The following is a 26,030-nucleotide window of genomic DNA, read 5'->3' as shown; positions in this document are numbered from 1 at the left end:
ACTTAAGATGGAGGCTGGTTGTGTGAGAGAACTGGACAATTTTCCGATTAACGCTTCCAGTGTGAATACAAGAGCTCTTGGGTTAAGTTTAACATAGGTAGCTGTATGGTATAGCTCCAGTTTCCTCCCAATACTGCACCGTGACACCAGAGGAGTAACATCTCCATTCTTGATCCCAGCCTTTGCTGTGATTGTGTCCAAGATCAGCCAATCAAATGAACATCAAGTGAGTCAGGAAGGGAAATTTTCCATAACAGGAAATGGTTGCCATGAGATTTGCCAAGTCCATTTGACGTTTCACTCTCAGAGTCACAGCAAGGATTAGTCAGGGCAGAATCCAGATTCTGGAAATTCACCCATAGAAATCAAAATTTCAGGTACCCTATGACAAGGTACATTAAAGCCCCTGGCATCCAGAATTCAAGCAACTGGCAAATAAATTGAGGAAAATTAAAAAAATAAATAAATAAGAATAAAATAATAAGTAACACAACTTTAAAAATGGCATGCCTCTCCATGAGTTTGCCAATCCACCATTTGCAGTGACACCTGCAACCAGAGTAAATAAACAGATTCCGTTTTTCAGGAATGCATATGTATTAGTTAGGCAGTGCAAGTCTCAAGCAACTGAAAAATACACTTATCTGGCATCCCACAGGTACCGAATACCAGGGGTTTTACTGCATATAACCAAAGTGTAGCCTCCAATCTAATACATCTTCATAGTTTGAGCTTACCTTGCTTGCCCTTCCTCATCTGAAGGGTATGCCAAAAGCAGCAGTCCTATGTTAATAATGACGTGGTTGGTTACAGGGCATACCTTGAAACAAAAACAGATCACTGTTGTAAAGCTTTTATTTACATATCTAAATCTAATGAGCAAAAATGAATCACACTCAATTGCAGCAACCTGTTGATTTATATCTTCAATCTTCTAAAGCCATGTCAGCAAACAACACGAGATAATTGGCTGTGTAAATAGAGAATGGATTGAAAGGTAGTAAGTATAGGTTGGTGTAGTAGATAGTGCAATGCCTTTACAACGCCAGTGACCGGGACCAGGTTTCAAATCCAGCACTGTTTGTAAGGAGCTGGTATGTTCTTCTCTTGTCTGCATGGGTTTCCTCCCATCGTTCAAAATGTACTGGGGTTGTACGTTAATTGGGTGTAAATGGGTGGCATGGACTCGTGGGCTGAAAGGGCCTGTTTATGTGTTGTATGTCTACATTTAAATTGTAATAAAGGGTGAGCCCACCACTCCTGAAAATACAATGATATAGGCAATAAACTTAGGCCTCATTAGTGACAGCAACATTTTTCATATGAATAAAGATAATGGAAGTTAATCAAGTTGGTTAAGTTTAATACCGATCCCCATTCTGAACCAAACCATAAAAATGTTCAATTTCCATCACCCCTCTCAAGCAGTGTATTCCAGGTGCTGCCACACTCCATGTGAATAAGACCACCCTCATATCCCACTAATATATGATTTATAAAGTTTGAATTATAAGGAGAGACTGGCTGGGACATCTTGGAGTTTAGAAGGCCAGGGAGGGGGGCTTGTGGAGGTTTATTAAAGCATGAGGGCAGAGATAAGCTAAATGGTCTATATCTTGGGGGTTTCCACTCAGTGATATGAGATTGATGGTGAAATTCAATTTACAAGTGCCCCAGCACAGCTTTGGCCAACTGAAGGAAAAAGTGATAATCTAGAAGTCAACCCAATATTAAGTTGGGCAGCAGTGATCCCAACTGTCCTCCTGTATGGCTCCAAGGTAGGACAATCTGTACCAGACCTTCAAAGCATTTGGAAGTACAACTAATGCTGGCTTTGCACATTCTTCTCAATCCACTAAAATGGGTAGCACGGTTGACATAGTGGCTAGCGCAATGCCTTTACAGTGTCTGCAATCGGGACCTGGGTTAGAATCTGCCACTGTCTGTTTGTGTCTCCCCGTGTCCGCATGGGGTTTCTCTGGTTTCCTCCTACCCTTCAAAAACACATGCCAGGGGTGTGGAGTAATTGGTCAGCAAGGGCTCAGGAGCTGAAGAGGCCTGTTACCATGCTATATGTCTAAATTTTAAAATTTAAATGAAGAATAAGGAAAGAACAGGAAGGTGTAAGAATAAAGACTGAAGGCTGGCTGGGGGAGTCGTCCAGACCATAATAGATTTTTGGTTCTGTGAAAGGAGACAGAGGAAAAGGGAAGGGGTGAGGGGTATAAAAAGGTGAGAGAGCAAAACCAGGGGGGTGGGGGAGGGGTTGTAGGTTAATTGGGTGTAAATTGGGCAGCACAGATTTGTAGGCCTGTTACTGTGCTGTATGTCTAAATTTTAAAATTTAAATTTAAAGAACCAATATAGGCCAATGCAGACATTACCAGGATTGAGGCCGTAATTACACTGAGTCAGCTCCAAAGGGCATGGCACATCATTTGCAAATTCCACACTAAATCTCCCCCCTCCCCCCACAAAATGCTTTATTGCAATTTTAATTTTTTTTTTAGCATGGTAAATTTTAAAACTGTAGCACAGTAACAGGCCATTTTGACCCATGAATCCATGCCACCAAATTAACCTACACCCCGGTACATTTTGCTCACCGGATTTAGATAAGTAATTAAAACCCATGGATCCATTTTTGTTGTGTTGGTGAGGATATTAATCATTTTTTTCAATTAAGCTTTGAGAAGACCCTTGAATTACTTCTGCTGTTCTCCTTGTATCTCTTTCCACAACAGTATGAGTGTAAATTGGGTGACATAGCAGTTAGCACAACACCTTTACAGTGCAGCAAACGGGACCAGGATTCGAATCATGCGGTGTCTGTAAGGGGTTTGTACATTCTCCCTGTGTCTGTGTGGGATTTTCCCACCAGAGGAAACTTCAGTGGTCCAGACACCTGCTGCCCTTGCACTGACTGTTGTGGATGGTGCAGTGGAATAAATTTGGGTAAGCTGTTGCAGGGCTTTGTAGACATGGTGTGCTCAGTGCAGAAACTGAATTCTGGTGATGGAAGTCACCATCTGTGGAGGAAGACCAGGAACTGATCAATGGTTATTCAATAAATAGAGCAAGACACTCACGCCACTGCCAGGCTGCTCCAAATCCATCTTTTGTTCTGATTAATCACTTACCTCTAGGATGACGATATCATAATCACTGAAGGAACAGTAGCGTTTTGACCAGGATGCATCATTCCTTATAACTTCATTAATCACATATTCAAAATCAAGTGTCAGTTGTTCTACAGTCAGGTATTTGCCCTAAAAATTGGCAAAATACACAACAATAACTTCGTAAGATAAGAACTTCAGGTACAAGAGATTATGCATCTAATTCCCATTAAAGCACAGAAAACAGTCCCACTGACCTGCACCCAGTCCACTGCCATTCAGACCCTTCCCATCTAGGTACCTGTCCAAATTTTTCTTGAATGTGAAAACTGAGCCCGGAAGCATCCTTGCAAATCTTCTCTGCACTCTTAATTTTATTGCTATTTTCACATTTTACTTCATCTTAATAGAAATCTGCACCTGAAGAACAGTCTGCACATACAAATGCTTACTAGATTACACAGCACCACAGCATTGAGGAAGTGCTCCCTGGAGTTGCCATCTTTTGGATGAGGCATTAAATCAAGGATCTTTATTGCTCTCCAAGCAAATGTAAAAGATGGAATGGCACTATTCGTCCTTGTTCCTCAAGTCCATGCTACCAGTTATCATGTCTAACTTTCTTCATGAAATTGCCTATCCTGTCTTATCCCCCACACATTTTGATTCATTTTGTGTGAAATATACCAACCCATTAATCAGCCATTAATCCACAAACAATTGCATCTCAGAATACAGCCAAGAGTTCAGTTTAATGGCCAGAAATGTAATTTGCCAAAACTTCCACAGAGAACTGATAGCAAAGGTGCTCCTAAGGAATAAGTTGATGTCTGATTTCCTTGCCTTTGCTTTCCAGGACAGTTAGAACTGTGTCATCTGACCTTCTGCCCCACCCACCACTGGACTCCATCCTGAGCTGAAGGCTTTAAACCAATAAGCAAGGCAAATGAGGTCACCCACCTTGATCACAATGTTTTCTTCCCCCCCCCCCCATTTTGTTCTGTCTGAAAGTTTTCATTTATATTATGCCATTACATTTTAAGTAAATTATTATTCTTCCAATAAATAAATCCTTTTGAATTGTTTTAAAAGTGTCTGTTCACAGAAGTATTTTTCAAAAATCACCTTCAATGCCAGATCTAAAAGAACTTGAGTAAACTCGTTGCCACACATAGATGTTGAGCTGAAAAGGGTAGATCCATTGTGGAGAAAATGCGCAAGAACAACAGAGAAATAAATAAGTGGAAAGTTGGGTGGGAGAAGGGTTGTAGAGCACAAGATCTGTATGGATCACGAAGCTGTCCATTTAAAGTGCTGCAAATTCAAGGGAGAAATACTTGCACCCAAGGTTATATTTGAAAGAAGGAATGCATTATATTTGATCTTGCCTCCCACTATATTAAAGATATTGTAGCATTCTGATGTGTTGAACAGTCATACCAAATGATCCTTGAGAATCTTGATGACTCAGATGGGTGCTCTATCCTGGGAAAAGTTATGTTGCCTCAGCAAGGGTCACGTGTTATGGAGAATACAAAGGAGAATAGATTAGAGGCCAAGATCAGATCGAATATGATGCTAATAAATTGCATAACAGATTCAAAAGGCCATACAATCATAGTTCTTTTTGAGTCTAATACTTTGGACAAGTTACCTGATACAAGGCATTTTCTTTTAAAAGTTTCAGATTCCTTCCTCCCAAGTCGGTCACTACAAGGGGCAATGAGATCTTGTCATCATATCCTGTTAGAAACAAAAAAAAGTTTGTCTCACATGGACAGGGTGCAGTTGTACAGTTGCTGAATTAGTAATCCAGAGATGCAAATTCAAATCACACGACAGCTGGGGAATTTAAGTACAATTAATCAGTTTAACCTTGAATAAAATGATAGTATCAGGAACATTACCCATCAAATCACTGTACTATCATAAAAGCTGATTAAGTACACAGATGTCCTTTGGGGAGAGAAATATTTATATACCATAGACTCTTCGCAGCCCTTTTTGAAATGGATTCAGGATAAAGGGCAATTAATTATCATTAAATAAATCCTGACATAGACAGTGAGGCCTACATCTGGGAATGAATTCAAATAAGAAAAGCCTGCAGATGCTGTGATTTTAGTGCAATAGCCAAAAGAGTGCTGGAGAATACATAAAAGGGCTGGTTGTCATACCTTGACGAAGGGCTCAAGCCTGCTTATAGATGCGGCACAACCTGCTGAGTCTCTCCAGCACTTTTGTGTACTGCACAGGAAATCAATGAAGTTCTGTATTAAAGCAGCTGACAATGTTTATAAAATTAACCAAGTTTTTCCGAAATGTTTGGTCACAAAAAAAAGAGTTGCAAGAGCTTTACAAGCAAGAAAATAACGTTGAAAACATGGCAGTATGTTTACGTACACACGCAAAGTATGGAACAAAAATGACCAGATTTTAATGATGTTCATTGAAGATTAAATCAAAGCCAGGGCAAAAGTGACAAACATTCTGGCTCTTCAAAATACAGTCCTAGGATCTTTTGAGTCCATTTAAGAGAGGACAAGAGCCTTGGTTTAAAGAGTCATCCAACAGACAGCATCTTAGGCAGTGTATTATTGCTGAAATTCTGTAGTGGAGCAGATATTTCTGGAATGCGACTTGAAGCCTTCTGATGCATAAAATTTGGCATCATAATTTATGAATGGTTGATGCTAGTAGGTGATTGTTTTATGCTCAGATTAGGTGTAAAATATGACAGCCATTCTCTCCTTGGTACAGCAGTAGTGGGAATGGGCAGCTCCCAATGCCAGGGTTGGCTTAGCTTTAATACTGCAATTCTAAAACAGAAACATGGTAGAACCTCACTCGCTTTCATGTTTAGTAGTTTATGGTAATGTTCAATTAAGTAAAAAAAAATTTAAATGTATTTTTAAAAAACACTCAAAAACCAGCCCATGACATTTATAACCAAACAGTAACATTGGTCAAAATCTCCAATTTAGCTGAAAACTTGAAAAACTATGCAGGACATATTAATTAAAAACTAAAAGAAAATTCAGACAGCATCACTTCTTACTGGGTAGGTTATGAAGGAAAATTACAGGATTAGAAAAAGACTACAACAAAATACCATTATCTAGAATTCAAGCAACGAGCAGCCTCAAACAACCTTGGCATTCATTTCGCCAATCCATACAAAATATAATCTCAAGCAACCAGAAAATTCACTTATCTGGCATCTACCAATCCCCAGAGGTGTTGGATACCAGGGGATAACTTTAAAAAAAATCTGTTTCAAGGAACTAGACATTAAATCCTCATTATTTAACCTAGCCTTGGAACCTTTAGCAACAGCACTTCATGACAGCAGTGATATTCAAGGTATTAACAGAAGAGATGTAATTCATAAGGTATCTTTATATATAGATGATTTTTAGTATATATTTCAGATCCTGAGAAATCTTTTCATTCAATTCTGTCTTTGCTTTCCCATTCAGTATTTTTTTTTTCAGGATATAAATTGTATCTCCACTAGAGTGAACTATTTCCAATAAATAGCTTCTTTCTTTGGCTTGGCTTCGCGGACGAAGATTTATGGAGGGGGTAAAATGTCCACGTCAGCTGCAGGCTCGTTGGTGGCTGACAAGTCCGATGCGGGACAGGCAGACACGGTTGCAGCGGTTGCAAGGGAAAATTGGTTGGTTGGGGTTGGGTGTTGGGTTTTTCCTCCTTTGCCTTTTGTCAGTGAGGTGGGCTCTGCGGTCTTCTTCAAAGGAGGTTGCAGCCCGCCGAACTGTGAGGCGCCTCGCCAAACGAACCCAGCTTAGCGCCGACATTGGCAACTTCAGGGGTTTTTATGAGACATTAAAGGCGGTGTACGGCCCCTCACCCCAAGTCCAAAGCCATCTGCGCAGCTCAGACGGCGAAGTCCTCCTCAGTGACAAGATCTCCATCCTCAATCGATGGTCAGAACACTTCCAATCCCTTTTCAGTGCCAACCGCTCAGTCCAAGAATCCGCCCTGCTCCAGCTCCCTCACAACCCTCGAGTCTAGTGCTGGATGAGGTCCTTACCCGGGAAGAGACATATAAGGCAATTGAACAACTGAAAAGTGGCAAAGCAGCAGGTATGGATGGAATTCCCCCCAGAGGTCTGGAAGGCTGGCGGCAAAGCTCTGCATACCAAACTGCATGAGTTTTTCATGCTCTGCTGGGACCAAGGAAAGCTGCCTCAGGACTTTCGTGATGCCATCATCAATAAATAGCTATCGATGAGCATATTACCTTTTGGAGTGGTTAAAGAACATTTTACATACCTTGGGCGTTCAGATCACTAAAAAAATTTAAAGATTTATACAAATTTAATTTTCTCCCTTTGATTGACTATGTGAAACAAACACTTTCTTGATGGTCTCCGTTGAGGGCTTTAATAAGTTGTATAAATGCTATAAACATGAATAATTTTACCCAAATTTTTGCATATATTTCAAGCACTTCCAGTTTTTATTCCTAAATCATTTTTTGACAATTTTGACTCCAGAATTTCTTATATATGGAATAATAAAAATGCTAGGTTGAGGAAATTTCATTTGCAGAAATTAAAGAAAGGTAGTGGTATGGCTTTACCAATCTTAGACTTTTTTATTGGGCAATTAGTATTCAATATATTATTTTCTGGGAATGCTATTCTGACAAACGTGAATGCCCTCATTGGACAGATTCGGAACTGAAATCTGTACAGAGGTATTCATTCACTTCCTTATTGGGAGCTGCTCTTCCTTTTACAATTTCTAAGATTAGTAGTCATGCCTTTAACACAATACTTAAAACATACATTATGGATTTGGTTTCAATTTTACAAATTTTTTTAGTTTATCTAATACTATTTATCTCAACTATTTTTACTCATCATCTATAAAAACAATCCAGACTTTTTTTGAAGAAGCAAATTACCCATGTTTTGGATCTGTTTATAGATGGGCTTAATGTCTTTTGATATAATATCTAACAATTATAATATGCCTGTCACATTATTTTTAGATATTTCCAAGTTAGAAGTTTTTCGATTAAGATATTACCCAACTTTCCTATATCATATCAACCTGATTTAGTTGATACTCTTTTTCATTTAAATCCTTCCCACAAGGGTTTAATAGATAATATTTACAATATTCTATTAAAATTGCAATCAATCTCGAATGATAAAATTGAAGGAGCTTGGGAACTGGAACTTCTCCCAAAGGAACTCTAGCAAAAGCTTTTTGGAATGATTAATAACTCTTCATTATGTGGCTGACACACATTAATTTGTTACATCGGTTTCTTATAAATTTTTTTAAAATTTTTCATACTGTGAACCATATCAATCAAATAACATACAAACATTTCCCTCTTAAATATACACAGTGGCATTTTCTCCCCTTTTTTCCCCCCTTACCTTCCTCCCCCTTTCCCACCCCTCTCCAAACCCATTAAACGTTCAACATATAGGTTTCTTATGCTGAACGATAAACTGGCCCATATCTCTCCTAATGTTAGTCCTATGTGTGATAGTTGCAAATCACAAGTTGTCACACTAAGGCATATGTTTTGGTCTTGTTCTGTATTGGATAGATATTTTCAGGACTGTCAATTATACTGGGTATTAGATTACAACCTAATCCTTTGACTGCTATTTTTGGAATTATAGTTCCAGAGGTTGGTTGAGTTCTAACTTCTGCACATTGGGTTGTGGCCTTTACTACATTGTTAGCCAGAAGAGCTCTATTTTATTTAAATGGAAAGATCTTAACTCACCTACTTTGATGCTATGGTTCTCTCAAGTTATTTCATGTTTTAGTTTAGAAAAAAAATTAGAAGTTGCACCTTTAATACCTCTTAGGTTTGAAGAGACTTGGCGTCCTTTTATAAACTATTTTTGCATGAATTCATTTGTATTCTGACTTTACCTTCCAGACTGTTCTGGATTTCTGTTTTTTTTTTAAATTGGCAAGGACCAGATAAATAGTTTGTCCTGATGTGTTGTAGAGAATTCCCAGTTTAGGCTGCCCAGCTTTTTTTTTGTTGCTTTTTTGGTTTGTTTATTTTGGTAGGTTAGATGGGGTTTTAAACAATTCATTTTTTAGTATTTCAAATTGAGGAGAAAGGGACAATATTGTTCAATATGTTATATTATGTATTGCAATATATTGATGTTTCTGTTTTAACTATTCGATTCTGGATTCTATTCTCCTCATGTATTGTTAACATAATATGTTAAATAAAATTACAAGTCTTGACAGAGGTCATGTGCCCCACGATGTCTGGGATCGAGATGAATTATTGGAATGTATTTGCTGAGGTGGGGGGACAGGGACAAATAGAGACTTTGGGTATGAATATGTACATGGATGACTTTATAAGTCTGTGAAAACTAAACCAAAATATTCAAAAATAAATGAAAAGAGATTGAAAAAGGAAGATAGATACCAGGGTTTACTTCATTACTTTTGGAGCCATGTGGGATTTAAAGAATCAGATATCCAGCATCCAGAATATTTTTCCAAAATAGAGAAACTAACTGAGCCAGATGGCCATTCCACCATCTTAACAAAAAATACAACTACCAAAATTAGTTTTAAAACAGCTCATTGTACATTTATAAAATAATGTTACTTTCCTGTGCCACAAAGATTCACAGAAAGACTTCCATGCACCCAACGCTTCAGAGCATTGCTAACTGTTTTATGGCCAGCAAAGTACTTTTCATGTGTGGTCACTGCTGGAAATATACACAAAAGGTCAGGGTGTCATCTTGCAACTCACATGTTAATTATGTCATGGAATAAGTTAATAAAAACATGATAAAATATATCTTAAAAGGGTAAGATTGTGAAGTTTACAAACAAACATCTTATTTACCACGCAAGAGCTATGCAAGGGTAGACTTTGTGTCTACAGTTGGCTTTGCAGAGACAATAGGTGTGGTTTTTAGAGTTTCACAAGTAGGTGTTAATGGACCAGCAGGTTTGAACACATGTGTCGAGGCTCAAGAACTGAGAAATCTTTTGCTGCTATTCTGTTGAAGTTTGTTGTCCTAAGAGGGGCAGTGTGGTTCTGCAAAATGAAAGAAAAATATCCATTGTTTGGGAAAGTATTCTGCAGAAGTTTGTGGAGAAAGTTGCAAGTTGACAGACCCGCTGCATAACCCCATTTCAAGACGGGTTCTGAGTTCAGCCTATTCTAAATCTCTGTAGTCAATGGCAGAGGTTGTGGCTGGTTATTTTGTTTCTCCTGGAATAGGGGGAAAAAGAAAAACTCCTCGTGGTACCTGTAAGAAGAATGGACAAGAGTGGGGCAAGTTTCTTCGTTAAGACATTTTAGTTGCTGATTGAAGGAGATCAATTTGTGTGTCCAATGAACAACAAATATCTCTCTGAAACCAACAAAGATCTTCCTGAGCGGTAACAACTTAAAACACCAGTGCTTGGTGAACATAATAATTGTTCAATTCTGTGCACAGTATGGAAGATTGCCTGAACTTGGAGAAGTGAAAAGTGAATGATTGGGAAGTGAAAAATAACTTTCTTGAACACAAACATTACATGGGGGTGGGGGGTTAATTTAGGTTAAGAGTAATAAGTACTAATCTAATCGTTATGTATTAAAATCAATCCAATTTTGTTTACCGGTAAACCTTGGTGAATTTCTGTTAATGTTGGCTTTTCTTAGTCCTTTGGGCTCGTAACAATTACAGCAAAAGGCGGGCCACGTGGAGGGCCATCCCAACACCATAATTAACATCATCTTTCTGTTCGTCTACTCCCCCTTCTCCCTCTCTTCCACATCCCTTTGCCTTCATTCCTCAAGCCCTCTCCATTCAGAGAATCACCCCCCCACCCCTTTGCCAGTGTGCTCCTCCCTCTACCCCTCCCCCCACCATTCTGTTTGGGCCCCTGTCCATATTTTGTCCATAACTTGAAGAGCTCAAGCCCAAAATATTAGTGATGTATCCTCATCTTTGCTGTAGAAGGTACGCTGTTTGACCTGCTGAGTTTCTCCAGCATTGTGCTTTGACCATAATTGTAGCTTTGTTTCAAAGCAACCAGGAGCAGAGAAAGGGATTACAGGAAGAGACCATTACAATCTGGGAGAGATCTGGGATTGAGAGCTACAAAACCTGAGAATCATGTGGAGACGAGTAGAAAATCAAATCAGAGCACAAAAACAGAATTCAAGCAACCAGCAGCTTCAAGTACCTTGCAAAAGTAAGTGGAAAGTGAATAAGTAAAAAATGTTGAAGTTTAAAATCGGCATGCCTTGTCGTTAGTCTGCAACACACGATCTCAAGCAACCGGAAAATTCACTTCTCTGGCATCTACCCATCCCCATAGGTGCCGAATACCAGGGGTGGGGTGGATTTACTGTATTGGAAACCTGATCAAGCCAGGTGGAAGTGTGGAAAGAAAACAGTCAGCGATTCAGAACTGGGAAAGAGATGCAAATTTAATCTAAACTACAAACTTGAGTAGCAAAAGGACCTACCTGCATCCCTCTCTCTCAGTTCTGATGATGGGTCACAGACCCAAACGTTGCATGTTTTTCCTTCCGTATGCTACCTGACTTGCTTGAGTTTTAACAGCATTTCTGTCATTCATAAAAATCACATTTGGTTCAGGGTGTAGAGCTGGGGTGCAAGAGAAGGAGATGAACTGTTGGTGAAATTCTGGTCTAGCCTAGCTACAGAATTACGGATCAACGTTAAATAGTTTCAGTGTGTTTCGATAAGAGTTGAGAAGACAAAACCGCTCCCAATTCCTTATTCAGAGGGACAATCTTGCCCAAGTTCATGGGTACATGAGCAGTCTATTCTGTTAGCCCTTTTCTTTAATGTTGGACAATGCACATGCATTGTTCTTCCACTTTCAACTGGGTTCCAATGTGGAAATGTATGAGGGAAAAAGTACAGAATAAACAAACCCGTGAGCTCTGAAATCTAAACGATAAACATGGAATGCTAGTCAGTATTTGAACAGTGGAAAGCAGCCCATTTTTGAGTTAGAAGACAACAAGAACTTGCTGGGGATAAGTTAACTCCTCATTCACCTCACCAACACAGGAATTTGCCCATAAAATTCTTCCCAACACATGAAGGCCTTACTGTTATTGTTTTTGGGAAGAGTAATAACTACATTATATGGGCCAAGAATCAGCAAACTGCACTTTGAATGATGAACAAGTGTACTTTGGTCAACACCACCCACAAGATAACTACATACCTCAGTCCGTGCTCAGCTATCACGGGAGCGTTTGCATGCTTTTGATAGAAAAGCTTGAAAGCCAGTTTAATTCCTCTTCTTCTGCAGCACTTGTAACAACATGGATGGATACCATGTTCTATGCTGGGCTGCTACAACAGAATACAATCTGAAGAGGGCTCGCAAAATCATTGAAGAACCCCATCTTTCAGCCACTCCCATCAGGTAAAAGATACAGGAGCCAGAACCACCAGGCCGCGAAAGAGCTTCTTCCCACAGTGAGACTGCTGAGTGACTGCTGATCTGCTCATACAAACCCTCTTAAGACTCGACTCTCTATTTAAAAATATTTATTATATATGTGTATATGCAGCCTATGTTTCGTTTGTCTGTATGTGGGTTATGTCCATCTGTTTGCACGTTTTTCCAATCGGATGATAATAAACTTGAACTGGATCAACTCTGGACAGTGGAAGTGACCAACCAACAAAAGTGAGAATAGGATAAACACCTTGCAGCTTAAAAACGGTATCAATACTTATTGTGAAAGTTTTGTCCAAGGGAAGGATCGAGTAATGAAAATCTAGCAGCCAAGACCTTTGGTTCATCATGGGTGCACTGACCAAAAAAAAGCCATTTCACAAGACGACTTACCTTCGTCATCTACCACCATGCCAGTGGGATCCAGAACATAGTGCAACTTCATGTAGTTTACATAACCAGGGTCCATTTGTGCAGTTTCTTGGTGCGGGGTGCCAGTATTATCCATTGCACTGTATTCATTCTGTGTAAAGTCACATGTTCCTTCAGTTCTTGCCTGAGCAGCAGATGCTACACCATTTTCCAAGGTCGGTTTCCCAAGGTTGGTACAGGTGCTCTCCAAAACTGAATGCGATTCCTTGGTACTCAAACCATAATCACAAGCGTCTGCAACACAATTAGTACATTGGATCTCTAATGTGGATTGACAGGAGGAGGAGGGAAGGATTTCTGAAGTACCACTTTTTTGTGGGTTAAAGATATTGAGGCAGTCTTCTGCGAGTGTCCTTTGCAAGGCACCTTCCTTATGAATGTCTAAATTGCCCAATGCTTCTGGAGGGCCAGTGGCAGCTCTTGCTCGTCTGAAGATGTCGGCTGCAAATTCCTTTGCTTTGCCTGCAGCAGAGGTCCGGTCACAATGGGCAGGGTGACACACTGCCAAAACAGTGTGTTTACAGGCTTCATGTTCCCAGTTCACCACTTCCTCAGAGTAGTTTGTAGTTCGCAAGCAGTTGTCAGTGTTGGCTTTTGGCAAGGTGGAGTCCAAGGTTCCTTCGCCACACAGAGGGTGCTTTGTGCTTTCGCAGTGAGGACTGGACGCCACACTGCTCAATGCTGGTGAAATAACATTCCTGGGATCCTCATGACCTCCTGAAGGTTCACAGTTTTCACTGCTTTTGCTGTACAGAACTTGTCCCGCTTTACCTGAGGCACAGAGAAAAACTGTTAAATTAGTTATATGGTGAGCTCTCCGCTGGCCACCGAGACAGAGGTGCATCAAAGAAGAGGTACAAGGACTGCCTAAAGAAATCTCTTGGTGTCTGCCACATTGACCACCGCCAGTGGGCTGATCTCGCCTCCAACCGTGCATCTTGGCGCCTCACATTTCAGCGGGTGGCAACCTCCTTCGAAGAAGATCGCAGAGCCCACCTCACTGACAAAAGACAAAGGAGGAAAAACCCAACCCCAACCCACCAATTTTCCCTTGCAACCGTGTCTGCCTGTCCCGCATCGGACTTGTCAGCCACAAACGAACCTGCAGCTGACGTGGACATTACCCCTCCATAAATCTTCGTCCGCGAAGCCAAGCCAAAGAAAGACACATCTCTAACAGAAGTTTCAAAACCAGAGAGAGCATTCACTACCATTTCTCCCTGGAATTTCTTTTTGCAGTCTCATGTTGTTGCATGGCTGCAGAGAAATAGGAAAGGCCCCTTGTCCTAACTTCACATCTTTAGTTTCTCTCCTTGTGACCATACAGGAGCATCAGAGCCAGCACCACGAGGCTAAGGAATAACCCTTCCCATGAGGTGTAAGAATGCTGAACAAATTAACTGCTCACACGAACAATCCAAGACTCTCATATTCATAAACTATTTATTTGTATATACTTGTACTGCATATGAATTGTTTGTCTATATGTGTGTTGTGACCGCGTTTTTTGCACCAAGGACTGGAGGACGCTGTTTCATCAGGTTGTACTTGTGCAATCAGTTGACAATAAACTTGACTTATCCAATATGCAAATATTCTGCTTTCTCAATGAAAGGCTAATCACTCATTCTTTCCTCTTGATCGCCATGTTTTTCCTGGGGTAATGTACCCTCTCCTTCCAAAATACTGTAATCGTCATCTTCCCCCACCACAGCCCCCCGCACCAAAAAACCCCCTTCAAATCTATTACCATTCTGTTTTCTTTCCTGTCCCTGGTGCTTCCTGTATCTCCCAAATGAGGAATGTATCTATCCTATACACCCCTAAAATCCAGGATCAACTTATCTTGGGTATGGCATACAGTTATGATTATGGAGATAAAGGAACACAGAAGTTAGAACAGAGTAGAGCAAGAAGACTAAATTTCAACATTCGAGGTACGAGTTCGACCAAAAGATTGGAAAAATTTAATCTTTCAACTTTGAAAAGACATGCCCATGATACCATATTTAAATTTAGACAGCCTGGTAAAAGGCCCTTCTGCCCCCCTACCCCCCAAATTAACCTACAACCCCCATTCCTTTTTGAGGGTGGGAGGAAACAGAATCACATGGAGGAAACTCAACAGAGAACTTAAAATCTTTCTTTTCTTTGGCTTGGCTTCGCGGACGAAGATTTATGGAGGGGGTAAAAAAGTCCACGTCAGCTGCAGGCTCGTTTGTGGCTGACCAGTCCGATGCGGGACAGGCAGACACGATTGCAGCGGTTGCAAGGGAAAATTGGTTGGTTGGGGTTGGGTGTTGGGTTTTTCCTCCTTTGCCTTTTGTCAGTGAGGTGGGCTCTGCGGTCTTCTTCAAAGGAGGCTGCTGCCCGCCAAACTGTGAGGCGCCAAGATGCACGGTTTGAGGCGTTATCAGCCCACTGGCGGTGGTCAATGTGGCAGACACCAAGAGATTTCTTTAGGCAGTCCTTTACAGTTGTGCTAACCACCATGCCCTTTATGACATAAAAGTAATGGAAATATAAAACCAGAAAATGAGTATAAAAGTCAAGAGGACGTGGGATCAGGGTTGCACGTGTGTCATTTTAGTTCGCATAAAGTGGTCAACACATTTGCTTGGCATCTTTCACAATCTTTTAAATACTTTTGCATTGTAATCAGTCACAGCACATGATAAACAATGCTCAAACTCCAAGAGATAATGACTTGAATTTTGTGTGATGTCTGTAAAAAGATAAGCAATGGCCAGAACACTGAAGGAAACTCCTTTCCTTCAAAATAATGCCACGAGTTCTTTTGCATCCATCTGTAAGAACAGAAGGTGCTTCAACCTGGTACTTCACTTAGGTTGAAAAGCATTCCTTCAGCGTTGGAATGGAAAATCAACAATTAGTGAACACTCCCCGAGGGTAGGATATTAATCCCACAGTCTCTGATTCAAATGCCAAGATCTACGGAGAAAACTGCAGACGACGGTTCTGCAAAACAGCACTTCACTTCCAATGTTACCACACTAACTGGGTCGGCAACAAAAGTGCTTATTTTCCAGCTGAAACTCTTGCTCTTCCTTTGAGTAGAAGCACTGGCCTCATGCAGAGATCATCTGTATGTCGAACCTCAGCATGATGACCATTTTGTGAGAAATATCTGGCATTATAAAATATTTCACCATCAGTTCCTGACTGAGGATGATAAAAGCCTTTATGAATTCATATTGTTGTCACTAGATCCCGTAATTCCACAGCACATTAGTTTGTCTTTTTGGGGATTTCTACAAATCTATAGAAAACTACAAGTTGAATTGTGTATCATATGGAATTAAAAAGACTGCTGAAAACGGGAGCTGAATTAGCAAAATAGGATGGCGCGGTTAGCTTAGCGATTAGTGCAACGCCTTTGCAGCACCAGCGATCGGGAACGAGGTAAGAATCCAACGCTATCTGTAAGGTGTTTGTTCCTTCCCCCGTGTGGGTTTTCCACGGGGGCTCTAGTTTCCTCCCACCGTTCAAAACACTGGGAGTGTAGGTTAATTGGGCGACAGACTCATGGGCCAAAATAGCCTGTCATCATACTGTATGTCTAAAGTAAAGAGAAGCCGTTAATCCACAACCTAGTAATTCAGGAGAGTGTGTTCCTAACTGGATAATCCACGAGCTGTGAGGGAAGAGAATATTCTGCTGAGGCAAAATAATTTGGACCGAATACTCTCACTTTCACATAAAATTCACTTATGCTAAACCCAACCATACATCTACGGTTCCATGCGGAACACTGACCACTCTCAGGCCGTACCTGTTGTATTTACAGATATTGCACATGCTACCAGGGAGTAGCTAGTGTTAAGTAACACTACTCCATCTTTCTTCAGCTGGAAAGCAGGCTGGAATGTGGGAAAGGGATACACCACCTGGTACTTGGTGTGTATCATGAAGCCGTGCTGCAGGCAATAGGCATTCTGCTCACCTGTAAAACAAACAAAAACAAAAGCAATTGAAGTGCAACGATTTAAACAAATGTGTACACACAAAAAGGGTTGCCTTCATACCTGTATTAAGCAAGGCCATGTCTCTGCAGTCAGGACAGAGTACAAATGGTGGTGTGGCGACAGTTGTAATATAAATATCTCTATCGTTTTCATCACTCATAACCATATTTATCAGCAGATCCTTTACTGACCGAATGCTGCGTGAAAAAACATCACACTTTAGCCACAGAAGGAAAGCAGATTTTTTTTTGAGAAAGCTTACAAAAAAATCTCTCAAACATCCCATGCCCCATCTGTGACAAATCCAAATGAACGGAAATCTCTCATACTTCTAGCAGCTAGACGTGGGAGGGATTCAATGGCATTGTCACCTCCCTATCCCTGTTAGAAAAAGCCAAAAAGCAGAAAAAAATATTAAAATTAAACCCACCAAAATAGCAAGATCACTCAAAAACCTAATGAGTTGATTTATTTTGGATGATACATATTTCAAGATGGGTATTTGATAATTCTTATGCTTAAAATACAGTGAGAGAGAAATATTGGTTACTGTCAAAGCACACCAAAGGCTGCCTAAATTTCATATTTATGGAGCAGAGCTTGAGCTCACATCCACCTGAATCAGAGGCAAGAGGAAGACTTGCATTTCCAGTAGCAACAATTAGGAGCATTTCACACTGAACCAAGAAAAGCCATTTCAGTGCGACTTTTTACACAGGGACCTGGCATCCTGGTGCAAAAGGAGTCAGGACCTGCAGCATTATAGCATTGGTGTCCCAGGAAGATGGGTAAGCCTTTTACACTGGAGGTGATGCATTTCACATCGGCTCTGTACTACCTACCTTTGTGGATAAGTACTGGGTTGAAAATGACCTTCCATTCCATGATGGTTGTGTTCACACAGGTAAGTGAAACAGTAAAAAGGTGATTAAATATTGGCCTTCAGGGGCAGTGTGAAAGCTCCTATTGAAATCTTGTTCTTAGATTACTTACTTGAACCCGAACACAATAAGCTTTGAGGGATCGCTTGGCCATTCACACACAGTTAGGTACAGATCACTGTATACCTCCTGATCTTTGAAAAGGTGGACTTGCCTGACCTAAAATTCAATAAAGCAGAGGAGAAAATAAAGCTTCAGTTGTCTTTTTCCAAGCAAAGTAATCAACTTCCAAGCTTCTTTAAATAAAAGTTTGCAGGGTTATGCATAGCCAATCTACACGGGTACAATGGTGGAAAAGTACTTGAATTTGAAATCCCTCCCAACCTTGGGTTAAATCTCAACCTTTCGGCCCATGAGCCCATGCCGCCCATTATACCCAATTGATCTACAATCCCCCCCCCCCCGGTATGTTTTGAAGGGTGTGAAGATACTGGAGTACCTATGCAGACACGGAGAGAATGCACAAACTCCTGACAGACAGTGCCAGATTAAAACCCTAACCATTACGCTAACTGTAGGATGCCATAAGTGCTCTGTGGTTAGTAAGGGATTACTTAAGGTAGTATGTGAGAGTTGTTGGGGGGGTGGGGTGGGTTGAGAACCACTGAGGTAAGCAGTTAACCTTTTTCCCAGGGTGGAAAGGGGAATATTGGAGGGCATAGCTTTAAGGTGAAAATGTGAAAGTTTAAGGAAGGTTTACAAAGCAAGATTTTTTTCTCCTCAGTGAGTGGTTCGTGCCTGGAAGATGCTGCTGGAGAAAGTGGTGGAGGCAGATGCATAAGCCATGTTTCAAAGGCATTAAACAGATGAACTGGCTGAGAGCAGAGGGATATAGGTCATATGGAGGCAGATGTGCAATTTATATTGGTTGACAGACATTGTGAGCTGAAGGGCCTATTCTGACACTACTGTTCAAAGTGCAACTGTGCTTTCCACTGCAGAGGCCATGATCATGAAGTTCCCTTTTAAAATCTCTCTTCATTTCTCCCTAATATTACTTGCTTTTAATCTTTGATTAGCTACCCTAATGTTTGTGTTTTGATCAATCAGATGTTTTTAATCATATTCAAAGCATTATGCAATTGCAAGTCACTGCGAACCCAATATAGAATAAAATCCCCAAAGGTAGAGGACAAAATAGTCACGACACACATTCCGAGGTCTACGTGAGTCACCAAATTTGGTCTACTTTCTCTAAAAATAAATCACTGCTACTCACCTTTTTCAACTTGTCATGGATGTTGAACTTCCACCAGTAAAGGTAGTACACATAGTAGGGTAATTCATCAAACTCTTGCTCGGGGACATCCCTGGTGTAGGACAACACATATCCACCACACTTTGTAAAACCAAGGAATATATGGCTGTGGAAGCATGGAAAGAGAACACAGAAGAGATGGATTTTTTAGAAATACATATAGCACGGTAACAGGCCATTTCAGTACACTAGCCCCTGTCGCCCATTAATCTCCACCCCTGGTATGTTTCAAATAGTGGGAGGAAAATGGAGCCCTCAGGGAAAACCCACACAGACAATGTACAAACAGCATGGGATTCAAACCCCGATTCCAATCACTGATGCTGCAAAGGTGTGGCACTAACCACTACCAACCATGCCACCCCTAGTAGAAATAACTCTGTCATTTCAATAAAGATATTCTGATTGCTATACAAGGTTGAATCTTCAACGAAGCATCAAATAGTGTAAAAAGCATAAAATCAATCCATTAAACCCCAACACTTAGGTGTTTTTGACCTAGCCTCTCCTTATCTTCCGACTACTTTAGTTGACCTGCCAAGATACAATTGTGCAGCATGGTTTACCTCATGTGCTTTGTCTAAGATGACCGCACTGCTATTCTATCCAGTCATTCACTGTTGTGTGATACTGCATTTATGTGTGTGTACACAACGATAAGCAGATGAATATGTGAAAGAATCAAAGAAATTAATTTTATGCTCTTCATGGTCAACACATACCAACTCTCGTCGTGCATTTGATTTCACGTTCTTTGTTTAATCATTCAAAAGGTAGAGTTTATATATAACCTCCCATGAACTATATGGTACAGTACATTCTCAAAAGGAATATTGGATCATTCCTCACCCTTGAAAGATGACAGCAATATTCCAGTTCCTGTTCTGGTTGAGACGAGATTCAGACCAAACTTTGACTCAAATTAACAACTTTCCTGACCAGCACATCAGGAAGATCTACCTGATTGGTGGTACAGGACAGTGTGGCCAAATGACCCATGAGAAATGTTCATTATTTTAAGTAATTGAGCCCAAGGCTCAAAGCACATTTTTAATTCCACATTTTCTGCATCCCTTACAAATAATTTTGTTTATTACAGTAGTAAAAGCTCCATTTCTTTATCTCCTTGTTTTTCCTCATTTAACCTCTCCTATTCTCCAATCTATCACAAATCTTTCCTTTTATTTTTCCTCTCCTCATTTTTACAGGCATCTCAAAACTTAAACAATTCCCAATTCTGACGGAAATGTGTATGAATCTGAAAACTATTCAGATATTGTTGGAGGTCAAAGGCAGGCAATGGAGCCTCAAGCCTGCTGTGCATTCAATGAAGCCATGGCTGATCAAATCTCACTTTTTGCTCCAGTTCTCTTTATATTTTTGCTTATCAAAAATCTATCAATGTCAAATACAGTAAAGCCACAGTATCCAGCACCTTATGGGGATTGGAAGATGCCAAATAAGTGAATTTTCCAGTTACTTGGGATTGCACAATTGGTGAACTAAAAAAAACTTTTTTTTAAAACTTATTTTGTTTCCACAGTTTTTTTACTGGTTGCTTGAATTCTGGCTGACAGGGGTTTTAATGTATTGCAGATAAGCATTGGTGACTTGATTGGAAATCTGAAAAATTAAAGTCCAAAATTCCAATACCATTTGCAGAAGTGTTTACTTCAATGTCAGGCTTTAATCTTTAGACACTATTCCCTCATCCAATGTTCCCCAACCAGTGAAATAATTTTTAATCCATCGAGCGCAGCAATATCCCCGATATTTTGAAACTTCAATCGCATTATGCCATAAACTTCTAAACTCCAGAATAAAACACACCGCCATCCCTCCTTGTAATATAACCTTTGGTGTCCTGGTATCACTAATTTACACTGCATCTCCCACTATCATTTCCAGAACCTGGGGGCTCTGGATTCTATTTGTTTAATAAACAAATCGACCACTGAATGTCACAAAAGAAGATGATAATGCCTGCTGACTTAGGAAAGTTTACATACCCAGCTAGTAAATAATCATCATCCACAATGTTTTTCAAGGGAACACAAAGAATCGGTGGTAATTTCTGAAACATTCGATGGGAGAATTGGCCAGTTATCTGGAATAAAAAAATGAAATATGTAACATTTAACTGCAGCCAACCAAATTAGAGCACATGACAATGGGCATCCAATTGTTCAAATTAGGCCCTTCAGACCTAGGTTCAAACCAGCAGAAATTTTTTTTTCCCATCTCCCCAGTTAGTTGAGACAACTTCTACAGGTGTACCGTGGAGAGCATTCAGGCTGGTTGCATCACTGTCTGGTACAGAGGTACTAACGCCCTAGGATAAGAAAAACTCCAGAGTTGTTAACTCGGCCTACGACATCACAGGCATCAGCCTTCACTCCCTTGAGGACATGCACAAAAGGTAGCCTCTATCCTCAAGGAGACCCGCCTCCCAGGCCATCCCCTCTTTACTCCGCTACCATCAGGAAAAAGGTAAAGGAGCCTGAAGACGAGCCCTCAGTGACACAGGGACGGCTTCTTCCCCTCCGCCATCAGATTCCTGAATGATCAATGAACCAAAGACACTGCCTCACTTTGTCTTTTTCTTGCACTATTTTTATTTCGTAAGGTGGTTTAAATAATGTTTGCACTGTGATACTGCTATAAAATAAGTTTTGTAGCATGTTCATGACAATAAATTCTGATTCTGAAAGTATCAAACTTTTAACAGTGCTCATCATCTTACAAAGATGTAACATCCAGGAAAGCAGTGAGCACAGAGCCTTTCTGATGGGACCAAGGAGAATTCAAAAGTAAAGCAAAAGGAGAGTATCCAACAATACACCTTCCTGTGTCTTCGAGTGCCACTTGCTCCAGCTGCTACAGGAGTATGCAGGCTCCAAAAGAGTATGATTAGTCTGTTCCACCCCAAGAAATCTGTATTTCTGGATTAACCTACCCAATTTAACAACAAATGTGGAATGAGTAGCTACAACTGAATGCAAGCCACAAAGCCAATGTGCAGAGGTTGGGAGAGCAATGTGGCTGTGAAGTGTGTATGACTGCATCCTGCTGGCACCATGAGGATGGGTCATTGGTGGAGATAAAGGGGGTAACTGTCTCATGTTTTGACTGAGCAGCCCAATTTCTTGGCTCTTTCTCATGACCTCCTCTTTGATATGATAGGAGCTTCTGGTAACCCTCTCACTAATATACTCCACAGGTCACCCTTGCTCAAAACCTCCTCTATGACCCATTTATCTATGCCAACAAGCTCAACTGCCTGTATCTGTACCAAATTAAACAAAATGCTGAAGGAACCCAATGAGTCAAGCAGCATATGTGGAGGTAAAGGGCCTACATTTCAGGTTAAATCCTGATACAGCCTTGGACTGAAACTTTGACCAGCTCTTCACTTCCTCAAATGCCTTTTTAGATCCTCCAGCAGTTTGTTTTTGCTCCAGATTCCTGCACCTACAATCACTTGTGTGGCTAGTGTCTATCATTGACCATTCCAACTCTGCCCCCTGCCTTGGACTATGCTCGTTTTAGGCAAAGTTTTGGTTTGTGCCATACTTCTATCCTACAAACTGCATAAAAAATTGTTATGCAAGGTGCAAAGAAAACAAGATTTTTGCTTAAATGTGCTGTGGTCTCCAGAGCTCACATTTGAGAATAATTGCCATAGACCTTCGTTGCCTGTGAACATACGGCGGGAGCGATTGGTCAGGATACAACCCTGAGCCCCACATCTGTGCTGAATTGCTACAGTCTGGCCCACATCAGCCCAAAGAGGTTGCAACTGAACACTATCCATGGTAGTTGGCTGGGCATCAAAGTCTGAGTCTGAATACAGGAACATGACTGAAAGACGAGTCACATGGTGCCAAGATAACAGAAATAGAACATAAAAGTCTGCAGACACTACAGTTGAAGTAAAATCGTAATGCAGGAGAAACTCAGCAAATATAAGATAACTAACTGATGTTTTGGGCTTGAGCCCTTCATCTACGTAGAGTTTTTCGAGGAGGTTACCAGGAAAGTTGACGAAGGAAAGGCTGTGGATTTCATCTACATGGACTTTAGTAAGGCCTTTGACAAGGTCCCACATGGGAATACCTAGCTTTAAGACGCTAGGTATTCATGGTGAATTAGTGAACTGGATTCGAAAATGGCTGGGCAGAAGCCAGAGAGTAGTGGTGGATGATTGCTTCTCCAGCTTGGTGGCCTGTGATCAGTGGTGTTGCCTCAGGGATCAGTGCTGGGATATTTGCTGTTTGTCAACTATATCAATGATCCGGATGATAATCTGGTAAATGGATCAGTAAGTCTGCAGATGACACTAAGATTGGAGACATTGTGAAGAAGATTTTCAAAGCTTGCAGAGGGATCTGGACCAGCTGGAAAAATGGGCTGAAAATGGCCGATGGAATTTAATGCAGACAAGTGTGAGGGGTTGTATTTTGGAAGGACAAACTAATAAGGGACATACAAGGTGAATGGAAGGGCACTGAGCAGTGTGATAGAATAGAGGGATCTAGGAATACAGCTACAATTCCCTGAAAGTGGAGTCACAGATGGATAAGGTTGTAAAGAGAGCTTTTGGCACATTGGACTTCATAAATCAAAGTACAGGTATTAAGCATAGTTGTTAGGATGTTATGGTAAAGTTGTATAAAACATTGGTGAGGCCTAATTTGGAGTATTGTGTGCAGCTTTGGTCACCTAACTACAGGATAGTTATCAATAAGATAGAAAGAGAGCAGAGAAGATTGATTAGGATGTTGCCTGGACTTCACAAACTGAGTTACGGGAAAGCTTATGACTTCACTCCCTGGAATGTAGAATGAGGAGAGATTTGACAGAGATGTACAAAATTATCAAGGGGATAGACAGCGTAAATGTAGAAAGGCTTTAACCATTGAGAGTAGGTGAGATACAAACCAGAGGACATGGGTTAAAGGTGAAAGTTTAGGGGGAAACTTCTTCACACAGAGAGTGATGGGAGTGTGGAACGAGCTGCCAACTGAAGTGGTGAATACGGGCTCAATTATAACATTTAAGAAGAATTTGGACAGGTAAATGGATGAAAGAGGTGTGGAGAACTATGGACTGAGTGCAGGTCAGTGGGACTAAGCAAAAAAATGTTTGGCACAACTAAAAGGGCCAAAGTGGCCTGTTTTTGTGCTGTAATGTTCTATGGAAAAAGGTAGGGAGCATCCAAACAAAAAGGAAAGGGAGAGAGGTGAGGGCAGGAGCATGATCCCAAAGGCAGGAGGGATGGCTAAGTGAATAGAGAGGGAGGTGGGGGGGGGGGGGTTGAGAGCTGAGGGAAAGAAGAAGGGGGAGAGTAGTTTAGCAGAAACCAGAGAGATCAATGTTAATGCCCTTTGGCTGGAGAACACAGACAGAAAATCAGATGTTGTTCCTCCACATTACAGGTGGTCTTGGTGGGATAGTACACAAGGTCATGGACAGACATGGGAGTATGGGAGATCCCTGTCAATGATGCGGACAAAGCATAGATGTTAAGTGAAGTGATCTCCCAGTCTGCGCCCAGTCTCTCCAATGTAGAGAAGGCCATAATGGGAGTACCATAACGGGATTATACAAGTGAAGTGCCAAGATAACAACTTTGCAACGTCAATAAGATGAAAGAGATGATCAGTGATGTCCAAGGGGCAGAGTCCGCACACTTGTCCACGTTAATGGTGCTGAAGTCAAGGAATACAGGAGAAAATCCAGACCACCCAAGAATACTGACCTTTCAAAAACTCTCAAACTTCTAAAATTTAGCGGGATTTTACACGCATGCGTAAGCGCCAGAGAAGCATAGCGGCAACCATAGCTAGTATCCTTATTTACAAACCCATAATAATGGATCCTAAAACAGATAAACTTCATGAGGTGAAGAGAAAGGAGGAGAACACATTGAAACTGATGACAAACTTGAAATAATTAAGAAACTAGAAAGTGGTGTGTGCAACATACGACATCAGAAAATCTACAATTTGTGATATAAATAAAGACTACTGCAGAAAAGCAGATGGAAATGGTTATTAAATTTGTGGAACCGCACCAAAGATTCAGCCTTCAAGACACTGCATGCGTACATGGTGCAGAATAATCTTATCACAGATACTGGAATGTCGTAAACAAGGTAATCTACAAAAGTACTTAAAGAAAGCAAAAGAAGTGTCAAGCAATACAGTAGAAGTTGCAAGTGTTCCATACACAAGCAGTGGCCCTTTAAATTTGAATTCTAAAAGAACTGCCTGAGAATCCAGAAAATCTGAAAATCCTGACCAACCCGATCCCCGTGCAGTCCAGATTTTCAGACCTCTACTGCAGACAGATTCTTGGGAATAAATATCTCCAATGACCTTACCTGGGAGAAAAATGCCAACACAATGTTCAGGAAGGCTACTTTCTCCGAAGACCATGTTCTCCCTGGTCCTCAAAAACTCCTACAGATGCACCATCAAAACCAGACTGACCGAATGCTTCACACACCATGGTACAGGAGCTGCTCTGCTCAAGATCAGAAGAAATCACTGAAGGTAGTGAAAGGATCTCAGTGCATAAAGAGAACGTCCTCTCCTCCATGGAGTCCATCTACACCTCCCGTCCTCCAAGAAAGGCGGCAGCCATCACACTGCACTGAAAGACCATCACATTCTCGACACTCTTCCCTCCATCCATTGGGGAGAAGGCTTAAAGGCAGATTCTCCCCCCCCTCCCCCGTAAGGGTGGTTGGTGCTAATCGATCTCCCTTTTCACTATAACTCTGTACACCGTGGTCTATTCACAGCGAGATGAA

General features: G+C 40.9%; 1 protein-coding gene across 5 annotated transcripts in view; it reads right to left on the bottom strand.

Annotated features, from left to right (window-relative positions):
* The window catches only part of dcaf15 (DDB1 and CUL4 associated factor 15), a 34,072-nt gene that overhangs the window by 5,155 nt on the left and 2,887 nt on the right, over nt 1–26,030 (bottom strand). For 3 of the 5 annotated variants that reach the window (XM_069927403.1, XM_069927405.1, XM_069927404.1), the window contains 9 exons: nt 21,223–21,320; nt 19,175–19,319; nt 18,008–18,114; nt 17,075–17,211; nt 16,822–16,992; nt 12,990–13,799; nt 4,774–4,862; nt 3,141–3,269; nt 738–820 (listed from right to left, as the gene is read on the bottom strand). In XM_069927403.1, the coding sequence (XP_069783504.1) occupies nt 738–820; nt 3,141–3,269; nt 4,774–4,862; nt 12,990–13,799; nt 16,822–16,992; nt 17,075–17,211; nt 18,008–18,114; nt 19,175–19,319; nt 21,223–21,320 (1,769 nt within the window). Of the gene's footprint in view, nt 1–737; nt 821–910; nt 971–3,140; nt 3,270–4,773; nt 4,863–12,989; nt 13,800–16,821; nt 16,993–17,074; nt 17,212–18,007; nt 18,115–19,174; nt 19,320–21,222; nt 21,321–26,030 lie in introns of those variants that run through there. The other 2 variants (XM_069927406.1, XM_069927408.1) reach the window with 2 other exon arrangements.

The sequence above is a fragment of the Narcine bancroftii genome, chromosome 3, assembly GCF_036971445.1.
Source record: "Narcine bancroftii isolate sNarBan1 chromosome 3, sNarBan1.hap1, whole genome shotgun sequence".
NCBI classification, from domain to species: Eukaryota; Metazoa; Chordata; class Chondrichthyes; order Torpediniformes; family Narcinidae; genus Narcine; species Narcine bancroftii.
The sequence above is the reverse complement of the archived record's forward strand: the minus strand, read 5'-3'. Positions and strand labels throughout refer to the sequence as shown.